Raw genomic sequence first — 21,339 nt, 5'->3', positions numbered from 1 at the left:
AGCAGAGGCGCCAGAGATGGAAAACTTGCGCAAGGTCTCAGCCCCCAGGCCCAGCCCCCAGCCCGACCTCTCCTTCTGCGTCGCTTCAGCTAACCTTCCCATCCATATTCCTCGCATCTGTCTCGGAGATGAGGACATCCCTAGAGACCTAGAGATGAGCATCCCTAGAGATGAGCATCCCTAGAGATGAGCATCCCTAGAGATGAGCATCCCTAGAGATGAGCATCCCTAGAGATGCTCTGGGGCCCGGAGGGCGGCCTCGCTCGCTCGTCTCCACCCCGCCTCTGGGTGGCGCTGGCGCGGCGGCCACGGGTCGGCGAGCTGTGCCGGGGCCGCGCCCGCCGTGGGGGGGGAGGGGGGGTCCAGGGCTCTTTCTCCCGCAGTCCCCGGCGAGCCCGGGGTCACGTGGACCCTGGCCCTGGGCATCCTCTTCCAAGCCTGTGGTCCCCGCATCCTAAAGAGTGGGTCCAAACTTTCCGGGCGCGCAAGATGCGCTCGGGACCCACTGTCCCTCCCCCAGGAGAGCCCGCCGCGGGCGAGCCCGGGCTCTGGGACCCCGTGCGGGCGGGACGCGCCTCTGGGTGGGCGTGGGGTGGGGGGTCCAGGCGCAGTGGCGGGGCGCGGGGGGCCCCACCGGGCGGCCAGCCAGGGACCGGCTCCCCGCGCCTCTGCGCCGTCCCGGCTATAAGTCCCAGAAGTTGCAAGCAGCCGGAGCAAAGCACTCGCGCGTCCCTGACCCCCCCCCGTCCCTCCCCAGCCCCGCCGCGCCCCCGCCCGGGGGGGACCGGAAAGGAGGCGGAGCCCCGGCGGGCGGAGCTAGGACCCCGCGGGCGCCGCGTTGGAATCTCGCGCTCCGGGCCGGCGGGGCGGGGCGGCCGCGCGGCGCATGCGCAGACGGCCCCCGGGGCGGCCGAGCCTTTGTATGCGCTTAAAGGGGCCGCGTCGCCCGCTCCGCCCGCAGCGCGGCGCCCGGCTCCGTGGCCCCGGGAGCGCGATCGGAGCCCAGGCGGGCGGGCGGGCGGGCGCGGGGCGGCGCGGCGGGATGCGCGCGGAGCCGGGGCGCGGGAAAGTTAGTTCGGGGATGGCCTGAGCGCGGGGCGCCGGGGGCCCGGGGACGCGCACCTGCCCGGCGGCGCTCGCCATGTCGAGGGCGAGCCCGAGGAAGGGCCACTGGACCGGCCGGGTGCGCGAGTGCACCGAGCGCCGGGGCCCGCGCGGGGAGCTGGCGCTGGCCGTGCGCGGCGGCGCGGAGCACGGCGAGTTCGTGTACGTCGGGGCGGCGGGCGCCGAGCTGCGCGAGGGCGAGCTGCTGCTGGAGGTGCAGGGCGTGCGGGTGTCCGGCCTGCCGCGCTACGACGTGCTGGCCGCGCTGGACAGCTGCGGGGAGGCCGTCACCTTCCGCGCCGTCCGACCAGGTAGGACGGCCGCCCCGCCGGGGGGCGCGGGGTCTGCACCGGGAGCTCGGGGTGGGGGGGCTCCCGGGGCCGCGCCGCCTCGCCGGGGTCCGCGGGCGCTTGGGGAAACTGAGGCCCGAGCCGGACCCCCGCGGGGGCGCGCGGGAGGGGGAGGGAGGTCCGCAGGGGCCCCGGGCCGGAGAGCCCGGGGGTCGCGGGACCCCCCCCAGCCCGGCCGGGGTGGGCCGTCCCTGACCCGCGGAGGAGGAGCCGCTGGTGCCCGGTGGCTGCGAGAGGGAGGCCGGCGGGGTCAGGTCCGGGGTCACCCCGCCCGTCGCCCGGCGTCCACACGGGGGCTGGTGACTCCGGGGAGTCACGGGTTAATGCCCCCCCCCCAGTCCCCGCGATGGTCGTTCCGTGAAAAGAGACATCTCTTCTTGCAAAGGCGGAGAGCCCCGGCTGGCCTCCGTGGTCCAGGGATGTACCCAAGGTCACGCGGTTTACCCGAAGCGTTCAGACAGCCGTGCTTCGCAGTGTGTCTGTTCTTTTCTTTAATAAAATTTGTTTTCTGGTCATGGGGTTGAACCCAGGGGCATTCTACCTCTGAGCTATACCCCAGCCTCCTTTTTTTTTTTTTTTTTAGGAAGGGGTACTGGGAGCGGAACCCAGGGGCTTTCTACCTCCGGGCTACACTCCCAGACCTATTTTATATTTCTTTTGGAAGCAAGGTGTCACTCACTAAGTTGCTGAGAGCCTCGCTAAGTAACCCTGACTTGCTTTAAACCCGTGAGATCCTCCCATCTCAGACTCCCAAGTACTGGGATTACACCACCACGCTCAGCTTACCCCCGGCCCTTTTTACATTCTTTAGTTTTGGTCCTGGGGATTGGACCCAGGGGGCTTTCCACCTTTGAGCTACACCCTCAGCCCCATTTTATTTTCTTATTATTTTTTTGTTTTGAAACAGGGTGTCACTGAGTTGCTGAGGGCCTCCCTAAGCTGCTGAGACTGCCTTTAATCTGCGATCCTCCTGTCTCAGCCTCCCAAGCACTGGGATTACAGGCATGGGTCACTGAGCAAGACTTCCTGCGTGTGTGTGTGTGTGTGTGTGTGTGTGTGTGTGTGTGTGTGTTAAGTGAAATTGTGGAGCAGGAAGGGGCTGGGGGAGGACCCCCTGAGTCTGGCTAGGCTATTTGTGAGGGGGGAGGGAAGCAGACCCCTCCCTCAGAAGTCTCTTCAGAGATGCACTTGGCGGCCATTGGCTCGTTTGGTGTAGACAAGGGCCGCCCCGTATCTCTCTGCAGAGAGAATGACTGATGTTCTTAAGGGGCCCCCACACCACGAAAGTGGGTGGCCCGGTTGAATGGTCAAAGACCCCAAATGCTTTCATGGGATGGGCGGCAGCCGGAGGAAGGCCTGGAGGGAGGGGCGGCCAGGCTGAGCAGGGTCTCTTAGGACGGGCCTCTGGTGGCTGGCTTTATGGCAGCCTCTGGAGTCCAGGGGCATAGGAATAAAGCTCTGTTGAGTGATGTCTCCTGGTATCCTTGTCCCTGGGAGGCTGACGCTGGAGGACCGCAGGCTGGAGGCCAGCCTAGGTGACTCAGTGCGATCTTAATTCCAAATAAAGAGATGTGCACCCTGCCTGGCCTGCCGCGTCTTCCTCTGTGAGCCCCCGGCCTGGAACCCGGCCGCTGGGCTTTACAGAGGCCGGTGCCCAGAGCAGCCCTGCTGCGAAGACGGTGCTCAGCCAGGAGGTACTGTTTCCCTCGGGCTGAATTTAAGCAGTTATGTCTGTTGGTCCAGGAACCTGGATCCTGAACTTAATAATGACAGCGGCCAGGATGACTGCCCGGTGCCAGGTCTTTTAGAGGAAGGACCGCGTCAAGCACTGGATGGCGGCGGCCTCGGGCCTCAGTTCAGGGGTCCACAGAAAGAAGATGCTGAAGCCGGGCGCGGTGGCGCACGCTTGTCATCCCAGCATTCGGGAGGCGGAGACAGGAGGATCGCAGGTTCGCAGACAGCCTCAGCTACTTAGTGTGGCCCTCTGCAACTCAGTGAGACCCTGTTTCAAAATAAAGAATAAAAAAATAGGGCTGGGAGTGCAGCTTGGATGTAGAATGCCCCTGGGTTCCATCCCCAGTACTGCAAAAAAGAAGATGCTGGTAGGAAACTCCAAAGGGCATCAGTGTTCGCCGCAGCGGGTGAAGACTCGGGCCGGGGAGCGGGTGTGACGGCTTCACTCCCAGCGAAGGAGGCCCTGGAACTCTCTCCCCGGCCTCCCCTGCCGCCTTCCTACCGACAGCACAACTTAAATTCCAGGAGAGGATCGTGTTGTTCTCTGGCTTTCTTTCTCTGGCTTAATCACACTCGGGAGGCTCATACTCCGTGTCTAGTAATGAAAAATGTCCCTTTCCTGTGAGCTAGCCCTTCCCGGGGACACCGGTCACTCGGGGTCCATGTATACGGGAATGTCACAGGCCTGTGGGACAAGACTCTGCGGTTTCTAATTCATGGTCAATTTTTAGAAAGATCTGTGGACTTAAATAGTCTGTAGTAAATGGTTTCGTACAAAGGAGGATGGGATCGTGGAGGAACCAAACGGAGCCGACCTACTGGGCTGGAGTCTGCTCATTTTGTGACAGAATCTCTAAAAAATTACATGTATGTTAATTATATAAAAGTTGCTATATCTGTATATTAGGATGCACAGATTTTGTGGTTTTTTTTTCTTGTGTGTGTGTGTGTGTGGCACTGGGCTTGAACTCAGGGGCATTCTACCTCTGAGCTACACCCTCACCTCGATTTTATTTATTTGAAAACAAGGTCTCACTAAGTTGCAGAGGCTGGATTCAAACCCGTGATCCTCCCGTCCCAGCCTCCCAAAGGTTGGGATTACAGGCATGCGCCACCTTGCCCGGCTTTGCATAGATTTTTTTTTTTTTTAAGAGATTAAGCCGGGCGCGGTGGCGCACGCTTGTAATCTCCGCACTTTGGAGGCTGAGACAGGAGGATCGCAGGGGTTCAAAGCCAGCCTCAGCTGGCTTAGAGACCCTGTTTCCAAATGAAATATAAAATACGTCTGGGAGTGTAGCCCAGAGGTAGAAGGCCCCTGGGTTCCATCCCCAGTACCACCTAAATAAATAAATAAATAAATAAGTTATGTTACTCTTTTTTTTTTTGTGGTGCTGAGGATTGAACCTATGGATGCTTTATCTCTGAGTTACACCCCCAGCCCTTTATATTTTACTTTTATGGCGGTGGGGTATTCCATCTGGGCTCACACACCAGCCCTATATAATTTTTATTCTGAAACAAGGTTTCACTAAGTTACCGTGCAGCGGAATTCCAACCTGTGAACCTCCTATCTCTGCCTCCCAAGCACCCGCATTACAGATGTGTGCCACTGCGCCCAGCTCTTTCTCATTTTATTTTTGAGACAGGTTCTGGCTAAGCTGTGCAGGCTGGCCTTGAACCTGTGACCTCCTACTCCAGCCTCCTGAGTTGCTGGTATTACCGGGCGTATGCTGCCGCACCTAGCCTTTGGTTTTCTTTCCTGCTGTGTAGTATTCCGCCATCCACCGGTGCCGGGTTGCTCATCCTTTTCCTCGTTGGTGGACGTGGGTACTGTTTACCACGCTTGACTATTGTGAACCGAGCTGCTACGGGTGCCGCCTTTGTTCCATACTTTTCTTTGCCAGTATAGTTCTCTGTGTCTTGAATTTCGGCCATCCTCGTGTTCAGAGGGAAAATACGCGGCTAGGGAAACTTTGATGTACGATGTGGCTGGTATTTATTAAACACTTAACCTGAGAACATGTTCAGCCAGCAGATGCAAGGCCCTGCAACAAAATAAAATCCCCAGCAACAAAAATAAAAGGAAGACAGAAAAGATATGTCAGGTGCGAGGCTAAGCTGGTGCTCTGTTTTATTTTATCATACAGGTCCTGGGGATGGAGCCCAGGGGCGTTCTACCTCCGAGCTCCACCCCCAGCCCTATTTTTTATTCTTTATTTGGAAACTGGGTCTCACTGAGTTGCACAGGGCCTCACTAAGTAGCTGAGGCTGGCCGCGAACCGCGATCCTCCTGTCTCAGCCTCCCGAATGCTGGGATCACAAGCGCGCGCCACCACGCCCGGCTCCCTTTTTAGTTTTCAAGTCAGGCTTTTGCTAAGTTGCTGAGGCTGGCCTCAAACCAGTGATCCTCTTGCCTCAGCCTCCAAGTAATGAATGGTATTCCAGGTGTGTGTGTGTGTGTGTGTGTGTGTGTGTGTGTGTGTGTGTGTGTGTGTTAATGGGTCTTCTCTTCGGTCCTCTGCACTGGACTCAGTTGTGGGAAACTGAACCTCAGCGTGTTTGGGTGACTTTTTCAAGGATCCTAAGAGAAGTCACGGAAGGAGGGTTGGAACTCAGCTGAGCCTGGTTCTGATTCTCGGGGTACTGGGTCTGATGGTGGAGCCCCCATTAGCCTCACCTGGGTGTAGTCAGAGAGCCAAGTTCCCAGCCGCTCCGCAGGCCTGCCGCAGCCCGAGGGGCGCGTGAACAAGCCCCCAGGCTTGGGTGCGTGCAAGAAGCCACCACTGCCATCCGTGGAGGCTGGAGGCCGGAGCCCGATTCTCCCGTGTGAGCTCAGTCTCCACGGCCCCCAAAGAAGTGGGTGTGCCCGTCCTCCGGGCCTTCGCCCTCCTCAAATGCCACCCGTCCACAAATAGCCCAGACGCGGCGCGTTGAGAATGGTGTGACCAGAGTTTCCCAAAACGGGGAGATTATAGGTCACGCTTCCATATTTTGGGAGATGAATTTTGCGGTTCTGCAAATTACACAGGAACCAAAGTTGCTCTTTTTTTTTTTTTTTTTTTTTTGGTGGTACTAGAAGCAGAACCCAGGAGTTTTCTACCTCCAGGCTACACCCCCAGCCCGATTTTATTTCCTATTTGGAAACAGGGTCTCACTGGGTTGATGAGAATCTCACCATTTGCTGAGGCTGGTCTTGAACCCGCGATCCTCCAGTCTCAGCCTCCTCCCAAGTGCTGGGATTACAGGCGTGCACCACCACACTCGGCTTGCCCCTCTTTTTTTGAATTTTTTTTTATTTTTATTTTTTTGGTGGTACTGGGGTCCCTGGAAGCCCTTCTACCTCCGGGCTACACTCCCAGACCTATTTTATATTTTTATTTGGAAACAGGGTCTCTTAAGCCAGCCGAGGCTGGCTTCGATCCTGCGCGATCCTCCTGTCTCCGCCTCCCAAGCGCAGGGATGACAAGCGTGGCCACCGCGCTCGGCTCCTTTTTTTAATTTTTAATTTTTTTCTTTTTGGTACTGGGGATGGAACCCAGGGGCATTCTACCTCCAGCCCTATTTTTGATTCTTTATTTTGAAACAGGGTCTCACCGAGTTCACTCGGTAGCTGAGGCTTTTTGTAAACCACGATCCTCCTGTCTCAGCCTCCCAAATGCCCCTTCTTTTTTAAAAGGCAAAAGGGAGACAATAAATAGATAAGGGACGTGAAAACCGAAACAGAGCCAGCAGCCCCTTCTCCCTCCGCAGGGAGGTGGGGGTGGCCACGGACGGTTGCCAGTCGTTCTTGGTCCGCTTCTTTTTTTTCATTTTTTTGGTCATGTGTTTATTTGGATATATGACAACGCATAACAATTCCGTCCTCCCTCCCCCTCATCTAAAAACACAAAGTCTTGTCTGGCTTCGTTTCTTTGTTTCCATAGATGTCTGGGCTTTCATCCTCTGTCCCCCTGGGTGGTCACAGGGTCGACTCCTTTTCTGGGTGCGTTTATTTATTTGTTTTAGTCTAATTTGGGATGGAACCCAGGAGCATTCTATCTCTACGCTACACCCCCAGCCCTTTCTGATTTTTAATTTTGAAACAGGGTCTCACTAGATTGCCCGGTCTCGCTGCGTTGCTGGGTCTGGCCTCAATCCTACGATCCTCCTGTCTCAGCCTCCCAAGTACTGGGATTACAAGCCTAGGCCGCCATGCCCGGCTTGGTGTGTCTTTAGGAAGGCCGTGGCTGATCTCTCTGGTGGCCTCCAGGATTGAGGTTGAGGGGCAAGAATCCTGCCGAGTAGCTGAACTGGGTTGGGAGGAGACCATGCAGTTGGTCCTCTCGGCCAGTGGGAGGCGCTCTCTGCTGGACGCTGACCGTGTGGGCTCGCCCCTTGCCCCCCGGTGGCCCCTCTCTTTGCCTGGTGTGCTCAGTCCAGTCGCAGTCTGTTTTATGGAAACAGGAGGCTTATCTCTCCGGTTGCCTCGAGGCCACGGTTACAGCCCTGGAATCAAGGACCGGTCTCACCTACTGACTTCTGCGCTTGGGTGTCGGATGGGAGGCCCACTGGACTCCGGACATCAACTTTTCTATTTTTACTTTTTATTTTTGGGGACTGGGGTTTGAACTCAGGGGGAGTCTATCTCTGACCTACACCCCCTTATTTTTTTTTTAATTTTATTTTGAAACAGGGTCTCAGTACATTGCCGAGGGTCTTGCTAATTTGCCGAGGCTGGCCTCGAACCTGCGATCCTCCTGTCTCAGCCACCCAAGTCCCGGGATGACAGGTGTGCCCCCCCCCCAAGCCCAGCTGAGCATCGAGGTTTCCAAAGGCATGTAGCAAAGTTAAAGAATGTAATTTGACCGGTGGCTTAGGATGTGATCCCGATCTTCTCTGTAGCTCGGCGAATTAAAGAATGGAACAATCCGGTGTTCGTAGTTAATTCTCCTGACCCATCTCAGTGTGGAAGCCCGCGTTCCCGCAGAAGCGCCCGAGGCCCGTGGGCTCGGGCTCAGGATGGCGGTTCTGCCTCCCGCCTGTCACTGGCCGTCCCCACCTGCGCCCCGGACAGGCTTGAGCGCCGAGCTTTTCTCAGATGCTACATAACGCGTGAGGCCTCTTCTGAGCGCGTTCCATCAGGCTGTGACTCTGGGCCACCTTGTCGGTCTCTCTTCTCTTCTCTGCTGCATTTTACTGGTTTCAAAAATAAATAAGTTCTCTCCAGCATCCAGGTCCCAAAGAGACAGGGTGTCGTCTCTTCCCCGCTGCCTGCTCCAGGGCCGCTGCCGAAGTATTTGCCGGCTGTCAGCCACAGGACTAGAATACATCTCTCCCCAGCTCAATCGCCTCCAAAAACGGTGATGTGTGAAGGTCTCTGAACGCAAAGACGCCTGGGGACGGGGCCGCTGAACCGCCCGCTGGCAGTCACTCAGCGAAATAGGGCTTCGCCGGGGGCTCGCCGCGGCTGGTCCCCGTGTTCTGGGTTCCCAGGTGGGCGCTGTCCATCCCGTCTCCCGTCAGGAGAGGAGGGCAGGCCCCACCAGCGAGCCTCCCCTCGGGCTCAAAGACAAGGGCGCGTTGAACTTGTATTTCCGATTTTAACTTTTTGCGTGGAAGAGGTCTTTGACTTCAGGAATAATTGCGGGCCGATTTCAGATGGAAAAGGAAGTAATAAGGGTGGCCGGATGGTTGGTTTCAGCGGGAGACTCGGGGTTACCGGGGAGTCAGCCGAGGAGCTTGATTTGGGGACAGGCCGGCTCCCAGGTCCTCGGCCCAGTCCCCTTCCGTACTGTCAGTACCCATTGATATATTTATAATTTTTTTTTTTCAGTAATGGAGGTGGAACCCAGGGAGGGGCATTCGACCTCCAAAATACACCCCCAGCCCTGTTTTTTATTCTTTATTTTGAAACAGGGTCTCACTGAGTTGCAAAGGGCCTCACTAAGTAGCTGAGGCTGGCCGCGAACCTGCGATCCTCCTGTCTCAGCCTCCCAAATGCTGGGATTACAAGTGTGCGCCACCACGCCCGGCTATTTTTATTTGTTTTGGAACCCGGTTTCACTGAGTTGCAAAGGGCCTCACTAAGTAGTGAGCCTGTCCTCGAACCACAATCCTCCTGACTCAGCCTCCCAAATGCTGGGATTATAAGCGTGCATCACCATGCCCGGCTTTTTTGTTTGAAGTTGAATCCCTGGAGGCAGAACCAAGGCAAAGATCAGAATGAGGTGGCTTATTGGGGCGGTGGTCCCAGGAGGCCGAGGGAGGGCTAGGGGCCTGTGGGCCAGTCGCCAGTGTGCGGGGAGAACTGAGGGGTCGGGGGACTCTGCCCGCTCTCGCCGCCATATGCTGAGAAGGCCTCTTCCAGCTGCTGGTGTAGACTTTCTCCGTGTCTCTCTCCAGAGCCCTGGGAAACCAGTTACGTAAGAGAGTGCCATTCTTGTGGCTAAGATATCAAACTCACTGTCAGTGCGGGTAGAAGCGCCTGTGTGTGCTTTTAACGGACCACGGTTATGTTTTGCACGGCGAGGCTAATCTTGCGCCTGTTAGGAGACCAGGCTCCGGACATCTTTACCGACGGTGGCGGGCTGGTGCAATTAAAATGTGATTAGGCTTTGATTATAAGCCATGCTTCAAAGTTACTGCTCTGTACGGTACTGACAGGACCGCCGTGCTGCTCCTGATGTGATCTGCGCGCAGCAATTTATGGAGGGGGTCACAGATTCAGATTTGAGGCCCCAGCTGGCTGGCACAGAGGCAGGGCCGGTTATCCCAGCGATGTGGGAGGCCGAGACAGGAGGATCGCGGTTCGCAGACAGCATCAGCGACTTAGGCCCTTCGCAACTCAGTGAGACCCTGTTTCACAATTGAAAAAAAGTCAGTGAGCCAGGTGTGGTGGTGCAGGTTTAGAATCCCAGCATTCGGGAGGCTGAGACAGGGGGATCGCAGGTTCCCGGACAGCCTCAGCTACTTAGTGAGGCCCTCTGCAACTCAGTAAGTTTGTGTTTCTAAATAAAAAAATAAAAATTCGGGCTGGGGGATGTAGCTACAATTCCATCCCCAGTACTGCAAAAAACAAAAACAAAAACAAATGGATGGAGGGTGTAGCCCAGAGGTAGAACACTCCTAAGTCTGATTCCTAGCACCAGAAAAAGAAAAATGAGAAAGGAATGAGGCTTGCCTAGTAAAATGACCTCCTTCTCATTCAGCCGTGAGAGGCTCAGCTGTCGGGGATCGGCACCCAGGCGGCGGGGACACGTGAGGGCCAAACTCAGGTTCACCTGCTCCCGGAATTATTTGTTCCTTTGAGTTTCTACAGTAAAAATGCCTTGACCATAACCCTGCGCCCTTAATCAGGCCGTGTGTGTGTGTGTGTGTGTGTGTGTGTGTGTGTGTGTGGTACTGGGGATGGAACCCAGGGGCATTCTACCTCCGAGCTACACCCCCAGCCCTAGTTTTTATTTTATTTTTTATTTTGAAACAGGGTCTCACTGAGTTGCAAAGGGCCTCACTAAGTAGCTGAGGCTGGCGGCAAACCGCGATCCTCCCGTCTCAGCCTCCCGAATGCTGAGATTAACAGGCGTGCATCACCACGCCCGGCTGTTTTTTCCTTCTTAAGGATCTTTGTTTTGTGCTCACGGGATTATCCCAAGAGTCACAACACTGTCTTAAAAGTTTGGATACGCCTTCCTTCCTGTTTTCTGCCCTGGATTATGCGTTTCTTGAAGGCAGCACCCGGTTTTACATGTTGTGCTGTCTCTGGCTGCTGTAGAATAAAAAAAAGATCGGGGCTGGGGTGTAGCTCGGAGGTAGAATGCCCCTGGGTTCCATCCTTAGTACTGCAAAAATAAATAAATAAAAATTTTAAAAATTAAAAAAATCAGGAAATACTGGTTGAGTGGAATTCTTTGGGGGCTGGTAACAAGTGGGCATAATTTTTACATAAAAAAAAACGAATTCTTGCCTAAGATCTTGCTGGCGAGAAATTCCCTGTTTTATTTTTAAGGCGTATTAAATATACTTAGCCATATGTCTGGCTTTTCCATGACGGTCTGATGGTTGTCTGCCAGTCGTAGCATCCTGAACTGTGGAGAAAATATTGAATTAATTGTGCTGGAGGTCCTAGCAGGCCTTTCTTCCGGCCAGATGTACGCAGTGGTGGAGCCCACGTCGCTTATGTAACGCGGCTGTGGGCGGCACCGCTGCGATTCACACAGAGGCTGGAGCTCGCCACCTGGATTCCTGGCCCAGCCCCGGAATTTACATCTGATCAGGGATTTCCTCCCCCAGCCATCAGCCTGTTTAAGTCTGTGCGACTCTGGTTGAGAATTCGAAGCCCAAGATCAAGTTGTTAAAAATTAGCTTTCTGTGCTGGTGGAGCCTGTGCATTTTAATTTTATTTTTTATAAAAAGCATATGCATCGCGATTTGAGTTCCTGGCCTTTGAAAACTCAAACAGTATCGTGACCTTAGACGACTCGCAGCCTCTATCCACGTTCCTCTGTGTTTCTATAGCTTGTGTTTATCTCCCCCTGGCAAAACTTCAAAGTTTTCTTCATCTAAACAGTGTGTAGAATACAGAAAGGTGGGAAGCCGAAAAGGAAATGTATGCACATTGCCCTTCATGCTGCCCCAGAGAAATCCATCCATCCATCCATCCATCATCCATCCATCCATCCATCATCCATCCATCCATCCATCATCCATCCATCCATCCATCCATCATCCATCCATCATCCATCATCCATCCATCCATCATCCATCCATCATCCATCATCCATCCATCATCCATCCATCCATCATCCATCCATCCATCCATCTATCATCCATCTATCCATCATCCATCCATCCATCATCCATCCATCCATCCATTACCCATCCATCCATCCATTCATCATCCATCCATCCATCCATCAATCCATCATCCACCCATCCATCCATTACCCATCCATCATCCATCCATTACCCATCCATCCATCTGTCCATCATCCATCCATCCATCAATCCATCCATCATCCATCTATCCATCCATCCATCATCCATCCATCATCCATCCATCCATCCATCCATCCATCCGTCCATCATCCATCCATCATCCATCCATCATCCATCCATCCATCCATCATCCATCCATCATCCATCATCCATCCATCATCCATCCATCCATCATCCATCCATCCATCATCCATCCATCCATCATCCATCCATCCATCCATCTATCATCCATCTATCCATCATCCATCCATCCATCATCCATCCATCCATCCATTACCCATCCATCCATCCATTCATCATCCATCCATCCATCCATCAATCCATCATCCACCCATCCATCCATTACCCATCCATCATCCATCCATTACCCATCCATCCATCTGTCCATCATCCATCCATCCATCAATCCATCCATCATCCATCTATCCATCCATCCATCATCCATCCATCATCCATCCATCCATCCATCCGTCCATCATCCATCCATCATCCATCCATCCATCATCCATCCATCCATCCATCATCCATCTATCCATCATCCATCCATCCATCATCCATCTATCCATCCATCATCCATCTATCCATCCATCATCCATCCATCCATCCATCATCCATCCATCCATCCATCATCCATCCATCCATCATCCATCCACATATATATTTTTTGTAGATCTGGGGATCATCTTTTTCTATGAAAAGGGGATTTATAATACAATATGTTTTGAGGAAATTTTTTGTTTTCTCCAAAATATATCATGGGCTTTAAGAAAATATTACACGTTGATCAACTTTACCCATTCACTAGCTCTAGGAACTATTTTTGGTGATTCTGGAGTGCGTGCATGCGTGTGTGTGCGTGTGTGTGTGTGTGTGTGTGTGTGTGTGTGTGTGTGAGAGAGAGAGAGTAGATAGATAGATACTGGGCTTTCTGCTTCTGAGCTATATACCCCTAGTCTTATTTTATTTTATTTTATATTTTGGTGATACTGGGGTTCCTGGAAGGCCTTCTACCTCCGGGCTACACTCCCAGACCTATTTTTACATTTTTATTTGGAAACAGGGTCTCCTAAGCCAGCGCGGCTGGCTTCGAACCCGCGCGATCCTCCTGTCTCCGCCCCCCAAGCGTGTGCCACCAAGGCCGGCAAAACTGTGACCTTTTAAAGTCTCCTGTTTTATTACCCTCCAGGCAGTAGATCAACCTGTAGCTGTGCTGCATGTATCTGATAATTCTCAAGGACGTCACTTAAACCACATTAAAGCAGGAAATCCCTACTCCTGGAATTGTGTCTTTGTCCTGGTCACAATGAAGTTGTTTTAAAGGGCAGTAGGAAGTGGTAGTGGTGGAGAGTGGGGAAGGGCCTATCTTGTTCCAAGGGAACAGTGTTCAGTGTTATCTCTTTCAGGTTTCCAGAGAACTCAGAAGCTTGGGTGTTCTAAAAGATGAACATGGCCAACTTAAAAAATGTTGGTTTAGTCGGGCGTGGTGGCGCACGCTTGTAATCCCCGCGCTTGGGAGGCTGAGACAGGAGGATCGCGCGGGTTCGAAGCCAGCCTCAGCTACTTAGTGAGGCTCTCAGCAACTCAGTGAGACCCTGTTTCCAAATAAAGTATAAAATGGGTCTGGGAGTATAGTCCGGAGGTAGAAAGCCTCTGGGTTCCACCCCAGTACCACCAAAAAATAAAAAATAAAATAAAGTGTTGGTTTAGAGCTCTTTCCAAAAACGTGGGTGAACCAAACACGGTCCATGTGGGGAGTTAAGCGCGGTGGCCACACACCTCTAGTCCCAGGACTTGGGAGGCCGAGATGGGAGGATCGCAAGTCCAAGGCCAGCCTCAGTAAGACCCTCAGGAGCTTAGCCAGACCCTGCTTCAAAACAGAAAATAAAAAGGGCTGGGGGCGTAGCTCGGAGCTAGAATGCCCCTGGGTTCAATCCCTAGTACCAAAAAAAGAACGCATCTGGGCGCCATATCTGGTTGTCAGGCGACACGTCTGCAAACCTCTTCATGTGGTCGGCACTCCATCTCGAGAGGAGCGATCGCATTTCCAATCATGTCTGCGTCCTCGGGGCCCAGGACAGTGACCAGCTCGCAGGAAAGGCCGCGGAATGTGTGTCTGAGCGAATGAAACATTCTGGTAACGGTTTCGTTTGGCACTAGAACGGGTCCATCGTCGGCGCGTTGAGGCCCAGCTGGTGACAGCTTCAGATCCTAGCTCCGAGGAGCCGGGGAGAGAGGCTATTTTGACAGCTGATCCTAATTCTTGGAATATTTTGTCTCAGAGCCCCAGACTGCCGAAACTTAGAACTGGGAGCAGAAATCACATCTTGAAATTCATATTTACACGGACACGAGGCCCCGGTGCGGGCAGAGAATCTGGTTTCTGCTCAGAGGTAATGTCGCCACAAGATACACGGCATTATGAATAAAAGATGTCTGTGACTTGGGCAAGGTTATTTATTTATTTCGGGGGTCCTGGGGATGGAACCCAGGGGCATTCTACCTCCGAGCTACATCCCTGGCCCTATTTTTTTATTCTTTTTTTTTTGGTGGTACTGGGGGTGGAACCCAGAGGCTTTTTACCTCCGGCCTACACTCCCAGACCTATTTTATATTTTATTTGGAAACAGGGTCTCACTGAGTTGCTGAGAGCCTCACTAAGTAGCAGAGGCTGGCTTTGAACCTGTGCCATCCTCCTGTCTCAGCCTCCCAAGCGCGGGGATTACAAGCGTGCGCCACCATGCCCTGCTATTCTTTATTTTTGAAACAGGGTCTCACTAAGTAGTGGAGGGCCTCCCCAAGTAGCAGAGGCTGGCCGCGAACCGCAATCCTCCTGTCTCAGCCTCCCAAGTCCTGGGATGACAAGCGTGCACCACCACGCCCGGCTGTTTTTTTTAATTTTGAAACAGATTCTCACTAAGTTGCGGAGGGCCTTGCCGAGTTGCTGAGACCAGCCTTGAACCTGCGAGCCTCCTGTCCTAGCCTCCCAAGTACCAGGGTTAGAGACGTGGGCCCTCTCCTGGGAGAGCGGGTATAGTCAGTGTCCACGGATACCTGCTACGTGGTAGAATCTTGTGTTTTTTGCGCACTGCGGCCTCCCTGCCCTCCTGCCTCCATTGACTACTTCGCTCTGGGCTCCCAGGTTGGCAGTGCCAGGCTGAGGAGCAGGACGCAGCCCATTCCAACTAGAAGTGGCGCTGAGGGACTGCTTCTGCCAGTTTGAGCTAAGAAGGAAAGAAGAATCAACCGAGTCCAAAGTACCAACTCTGCAGCAAAAGCCCAGGGTGGCGGTTAAGCGTCGCTGGGGGGGATTCGGCCCCGTGTCTGGTCTGTCCTCTGGTCCCCTCCCCTTCCCTCCCTAGCCCTGCCAGGATGGAATGTTCCAGTGGGCTGTATAGGAATTCCATTTTTAGCTAGGGTGCTCTGTATATGATCCAGAGCTTTGTGGGGGAGGCAGAGCTAAGGCGCGCGTGCAAGTTAGGACTGTTGCGGGGTCTGATCGGCTCAGCGTCTTCCTGTGAAATCAGCTTCTGTGTGCTACTTAAAAAAATGCACCAAATGTGTAATCGTGGTTCGTGGCCAGCCTCAGCTACTTAGTGAAGTCCTCCGCAACTTCGATGCTGTTTCAAAATAAAGATTAAAAAATAGGGCAAGGGGTGTAGCTTGGAGGTCAAATGCCTCTGGGTTCCATCTCCAGACCTGCAAAAAACAAAACAAAACAAACAAACAAACAGAAAACAAACAGGAATAAGAGGCGGGCGTGGTGACGCGCACTTGTAATCTCAGTACCTGGGAGGTTGAGACTGGAGGATCACAGGTTTGAGGCCAGCCTTAGCGATTTAGCAAGACCCTGTCAGCGATGTAGCGAAACTCTATTTCAAAATAAAAAGTAAATTGGGCTGGGGGGTTCAGTCTCTAGTACAAAAAAAAAAAAAAAAAAAAAAAAAAGAAAAGAAAAGAACAGAAAACTCTTTGGGAAGGCTGAAGGTGTTATCTTAGAGTTGACATATTTATAAGAGAAAAGCGTGGGAAATAGGCTGCCCAGCAAAGACACCGTTCTCGGAGCGCCTGTCTATTTGTGTCTAACTCTGGGGGATACTGCCATACGGAAAGAAAGGCCTGGCTCTCTAAGGCAGGGTGGCTCTTTTTCTGCGACAGTTTTTAGCTAAAAATGTAAGCTCAAGCTATTCTCTGTGAAACACATTATTTTAAGGAAAGATAAGCCAGGTGTGGTGGGGCACGCCCGTCATGCCAGGAGCTTGAATTGGGAGGATCACAGCTTCGAGGCCAGCGTGCAGGCGACCTAGCGTGCAGGTGACCTAGCGGGACCCTTTTTGAAAGTCACAGATAAAATACAGCCGGGCGTGGTGGCACACACGCTTGTCATCCCCGCGCTTGGGAGGCGGAGACAGGAGGATGGTGCAGGTTCGAAGCCAGCCGCACTGGCTTAAGAGACCCTGTTTCCAAATAAAAATATAAAATAGGTCTGGGAGTTTAGCCTGGAGGTAGAAAGGTTCCATCCCCAGTACCGAAAGTAGCAAAAAGAGTTGGGGGTATACTTTGGTGGTAGAATGCCCTTGGGTTTAATCCCCAGTACTGCAAAAAAGAAAAAGAAAAAAGAAAAAAAAAAAGATAATTGTGAGAAGTAGCCACTCTTGGTTGGGCCTGTACTCTCAGAGGCTTTTGGTGGAAGGAGTGTTGTATATTGGGTTTCATAAAACACAGTGGACTTTGCCGGAATTCCTGGGGAAAGAAGCCTTGGGAGAAGGCTGGGGGTTTAGTGTGGAAGTTCTGCACCAGCGACCGGACCTGCGACCAGTCCACAGGAGGAGCCTCCGGGGGAGGACCAGCCCTGGCAGCCCAGGCCCATGAATTGGGTCTGGGGGTGTGGCACGGCCCAGCCTCCCCGAGGCGGGTTCGCAGGCTGTGGGCCTGTACGCACAATGCCTTCATTAGTGATTGGGAGTCGCAGGGACAGAGAAGGGTTCACAGAACTGCCCTCGCGGAACACCCAGGGCGGTGGTTGGATATGAGGGGTTCAGGGCTCTAGGCGGCACCTGGGGAACCCGGATCAAGGGCACCCCGAGTAGTCAAGGTGTGCCGAAGAGAGTGACTGTGTGAAGGCCAAGGCTGGGGGCCCCAGGCTCTAAAGCATCAGCCTTTTACCCTTTTACCTAATAAATGGGGGGGGGACCCCCACTCCACACTTGAGTGAATGTAGATTGGGTGAGGAGCTCCTGGGAAGGATAGCTGGGCGTGGTGGCACACGCCAGTCATCCGGCACTTGGGAGGCCGAGCAGGGAGGATAACAGGTTGGAGGGCAGCCTTCTCAATGACTTAGCAAGATCCTGTTTTTTTTTTTTTTTTTTTTTTTTTTTTAAGCTGGGCATGGTGGCGCACACTTGTAACCCCAGCATTTGGGAGGCTGAGACGGGCGGATTGCGGTTTGCCGGACAGTCTCCGCTACTTAGGCCCTTTGCAACTTAGTGAGACCTTGTTTCAAAATAAAGAAACAAGCCTGGTGTGGGAGACAGTCTCTGCTACTTAGGAGGCCCTTTGCAACTTAGTGAGACTTTGTTTCAAAATAAAGAAATAAATGGGGTGTGTGAGACAGTCTCCTACTTAGGCCCTTTGCAACTTAGTGAAACATTGTTTCAAAATAAAGAAGCCTGGTGTGGTAAAGCTTGTAACTCCAGCATTTGGGAGGCTGAGATAGGATTGTGGTTCGAGGCCAGCCTCAGCTACTTAGAGGGGCCCTTTGCAACTCAGTGAGACCCTGTTTCAAAATAAAGAATCAAAAATAGGGCTGAGGGTGTAGCTTGGAGGTAGAATGCCCCTGGGCTCCATCCCCAGACCCACAAACAAACAAACAAACAAAAAGGTTGGGGGGCATAGCCTGAAGATAGAGCACCCCTGTTCCATCCCCAGTACCACATACACGCACACCACCTGCCGGGGGCTGCAGAAGAGGGGCCCCGGCCCACCAGTGGCCACCCAAGGCTTAGGCTGCAGGCCCAGAGCCCAGGCCACAGCGACCTTCTCCACAGAGGCAGGGTAGCTTAGTGGTTGCCGGGCCCTGACCGGGTTTCAGTTCTAACTCTGTCCCCCACCAGCGGTGTGACCTTGAGCACGTTGCCAGCCCTGTCTCTGTCTCTTATCTATAAAAAGAGATGACGGCGCCTGGCCCGGGGCCACGCGGCGCACAGCGGAAGAGTTGAAGGATCTCAGGGTTCAGGTGTTGGCTCTGCGCACCCCGCCTAGAAGCCGGGAGGGCGGTGTTGCTCTGGGGAGAGAGCTCGGCTGGTTGCTGTCCCCGGGCATGCAGTCTAGGGAGGAAACCCGGCTGCCTTGACAGCCCTCCAGGTGGTAGGTAGCAGAAAGTTACAGGCACAGAAACTGGCTGGGGAGCGTGAAATGTCTTCTTCTAGGCTTGTAAAGAAACAGCATTAAGGGTGTGTGTGCAAACACACACACACACACACACACACACACACGTGTCCTGACCTTTGTTGTTTATGTTAGAAGTTCACCTGGGTATGGCCTGGTGCTGTACAACTCAAATCCCAGTACTTGGGAGGCTGAGGCAGGAGGATTGCAAGTTCGAGGCCAGTGCATGCTAACTTCACATGACCTTCTTTCAAAGTAAAATAGAAAGGGGAAAAAAAAAAAAAAAAAACGAGCGGTTGTTGTGTGTGGGGGGCGGTGTGGCTCAGTGGTAGAGCGCCCCTTGGTTCAACCCCCAGTACCACACATGGAAATAAAGAAGTACAGCCTGCAACATTCGTGGTTCCATCTCTGTCCCAGATAAGAGGGGTTTTGGGAGTCTGAGACGGGAGGATGGTGGTTGGCGGCCGGCCTCAGCTCCTTAGCGAGGCCCTTTGCAACTCAGTGGGACCCTGTTTCAAAAGAAAGAATTAAAAATAAGCCGGGCGTGGTGGCGCACGCTTATCATCCCCGCGCTTGGGAGGCGGAGACAGGAGGATCGCGCAGGATCGGAGCCAACCGCGCTGGCGTAAGAGACCCTGTTTCAAAAATATAAAAAAAAATAGGTCTGGGAGTGCAGCCCGGAGGTAAAAGGGCTTCCAGGAACCCCAGTACCACCAAAAAAAAAAAAAAAAAAAAATAGGTCTGGGAGTGTAGCCCAGAGGTAGAAGGGCTTCCAGGAACCCCAGTACCACCAAAAAAAAAATAAAAAATAAAAAAAAAAAATAAAAATAGGGCTGGGGGTGGAGCGTGGAGGTCGAATGGCCCTGGGTTCCAGCCCCAGTACTGCCCCCCCCAAAAAAAAGAATAGTTCAAATGAACCCAATATAACGAAGTTGTCATCTTTAGACAACAAAGATGCTGTAGTGGGGACGTAGGGATGTTTGCTTTTCCTTTTCTCTTGTTGCCTCCCCTTGTTCCAGCCATTTGGCAGCTCCAATAGCTTTCCTCCTTTTTTGTAGTTTCTTATCCTTCTTCTCTCATTCATTTATTCATTCATTCATTCATTCATTCATTCGTTTGGGGTACTGGGGACTGAGCCCCGGGGGCATTCTATTTTTTTCCTTTCTTGTGTGTGGTACTGGGGAAGGAACCCAGGGGCTTTCTATCTCTGGGATTCACCTCCAGAACTATATTTTATTTGGAAATGGCCTCACTAAGTTGCTAAGAGCCTCACTCAGTAGCTGAGGCTGGCTTCGAACCTGCACGATCCTCCTGTCTCCGCCTCCCAAGCGCGGGGATGACAAGCGTGCGCCACCACGCCCGGCTGGCCATTCTCCTTCTGAGCGACACCCCCCATCCTCTCTCCATTTTTTATTTTAAAACAGGGTCTTGCTAAATCACCGAGGCTGGCCTTCCCCCTGGGATCCTCCTGTCTCAGACTTCCAAATCCCGGGATCACAGACTGGCGTCCTGACGCCCGGCCTGTCGTCTCTTTTGGAAGCTGGACAGCGCCCGTCGTCACCTGCCACCTGCCACCCTCACAGGTCTTCTCTCCCGTTTTGGGGCTTCACCCTGGAGAATGAAAACCGAGGATGCTGGGATGATAACACCGCGGGATATGATGTGCCTGTCAGCTCCCACTCTGCTCCGAGCACCGCGTAATTTTTGCGTGACTCGGCCTGCCCATTTCAGAGATCGGAACACTGAGGCAGGAGAAGTGGTTACTGGACTTTGGTCTCCCAGGTGGTTGATGGCAGCGGGTACCCTCCTGGGGTGACGGCGGCCCCCGCAGACTGGGGCGCCTGTCCATGAGCGCAGGTTGGGCGACCTGGAGTCTGGTTCGAGGAGAGCGGGGCTGGCACCCGGCCTCTTGTTGCAGCTTCCCGGGCTGGGAGGTGCCCGGGCCTGGCCGCGGTGACGGAGCCGGGCTCTGCACGGCACAGAGCCCTCTGTTTCTCCAGCTTTGGATACGCCCCGCGCGTGTCCAGACACAGGAGCTGGTGAATTCCAGCGCCGGCTAGCTTCTGCTTCTCTGGTTCCAGGCAGTGGGACCTGTACCAAATGGATATTGCAACATTCTATTCAACTTTGTTAAAAAAAAAAAAATAGGCCAGGATGCCATATTGTGTAGGCACAGGACTGGAATCCCAGGACTTGGGAGGCTGAGATAGGAGGATCGCGGGTTAGCGGCCAGCCTCAGTGACTTAGTGAGCCCTGTTTCAGAACTAAAAAAAAAAAAAAAGTGGCGCACGCTTGTCATCCCAGTACTTGGGAGGCTGAGGCAGGAGGATCGCGGTTCGAGGACAGCCTCAGCTATTTCTGCGACTCATTGAAACCCTGTTTCAAAATAAAGAATGTAAATAATGAAATAGGGCTGGGGGTGTAGCTCGGAGGTAGAATGCCCCTGGGTTCCATCCCCAGTACCACCAAGAAAGAAAAGAAAACAGTGGCAAAATATACTTAACACAGAAATGGCCCATTTGAACCATTTTTAAGTGTGGAGCCCAGTGACATTAACCACCCACACTGTCGTCCGGCCGTCACCACCATCCGTCCCCAGAGCTGTCCCCGTCACCAGCACCATCGGTCGCTTTCCTCCCGGCCCCTGGTGGCCTCTGGCTGTGCTGGGAATGTCGCGTTGGAGGGCGCTTCCAGCCTCTGTCTTGTAACCGGCTTGTTTCCTCATCCCAGAGCTTTCCAGACTCGGCAGGTGGTAGTGGGGCCGCCTCCCCTGCCCCTTTAAGGCTGGATGCCA

At 53.5% G+C, this 21,339-nt stretch overlaps 1 protein-coding gene across 1 annotated transcript in view; it reads left to right on the top strand.

Moving 5' to 3' along the window:
• Positions 1-1,141: 1,141 nt before the first annotated feature.
• MAGI1 (membrane associated guanylate kinase, WW and PDZ domain containing 1) overlaps positions 1,142-21,339 on the top strand; it is a gene marked incomplete at both ends in the record, with an annotated part of 524,358 nt that continues 504,160 nt past the window's right edge. The window contains one exon of the mRNA XM_080715588.1: positions 1,142-1,415. Coding sequence (XP_080571714.1) covers positions 1,142-1,415 — 274 coding nt within the window. The remainder of the gene's footprint in view (positions 1,416-21,339) is intronic.

Source organism: Muscardinus avellanarius (assembly GCF_963383645.1).
Source record: "Muscardinus avellanarius genome assembly, chromosome: 18".
Classification (NCBI taxonomy): Eukaryota; Metazoa; Chordata; class Mammalia; order Rodentia; family Gliridae; genus Muscardinus; species Muscardinus avellanarius.
The sequence above is the reverse complement of the archived record's forward strand: the minus strand, read 5'-3'. Positions and strand labels throughout refer to the sequence as shown.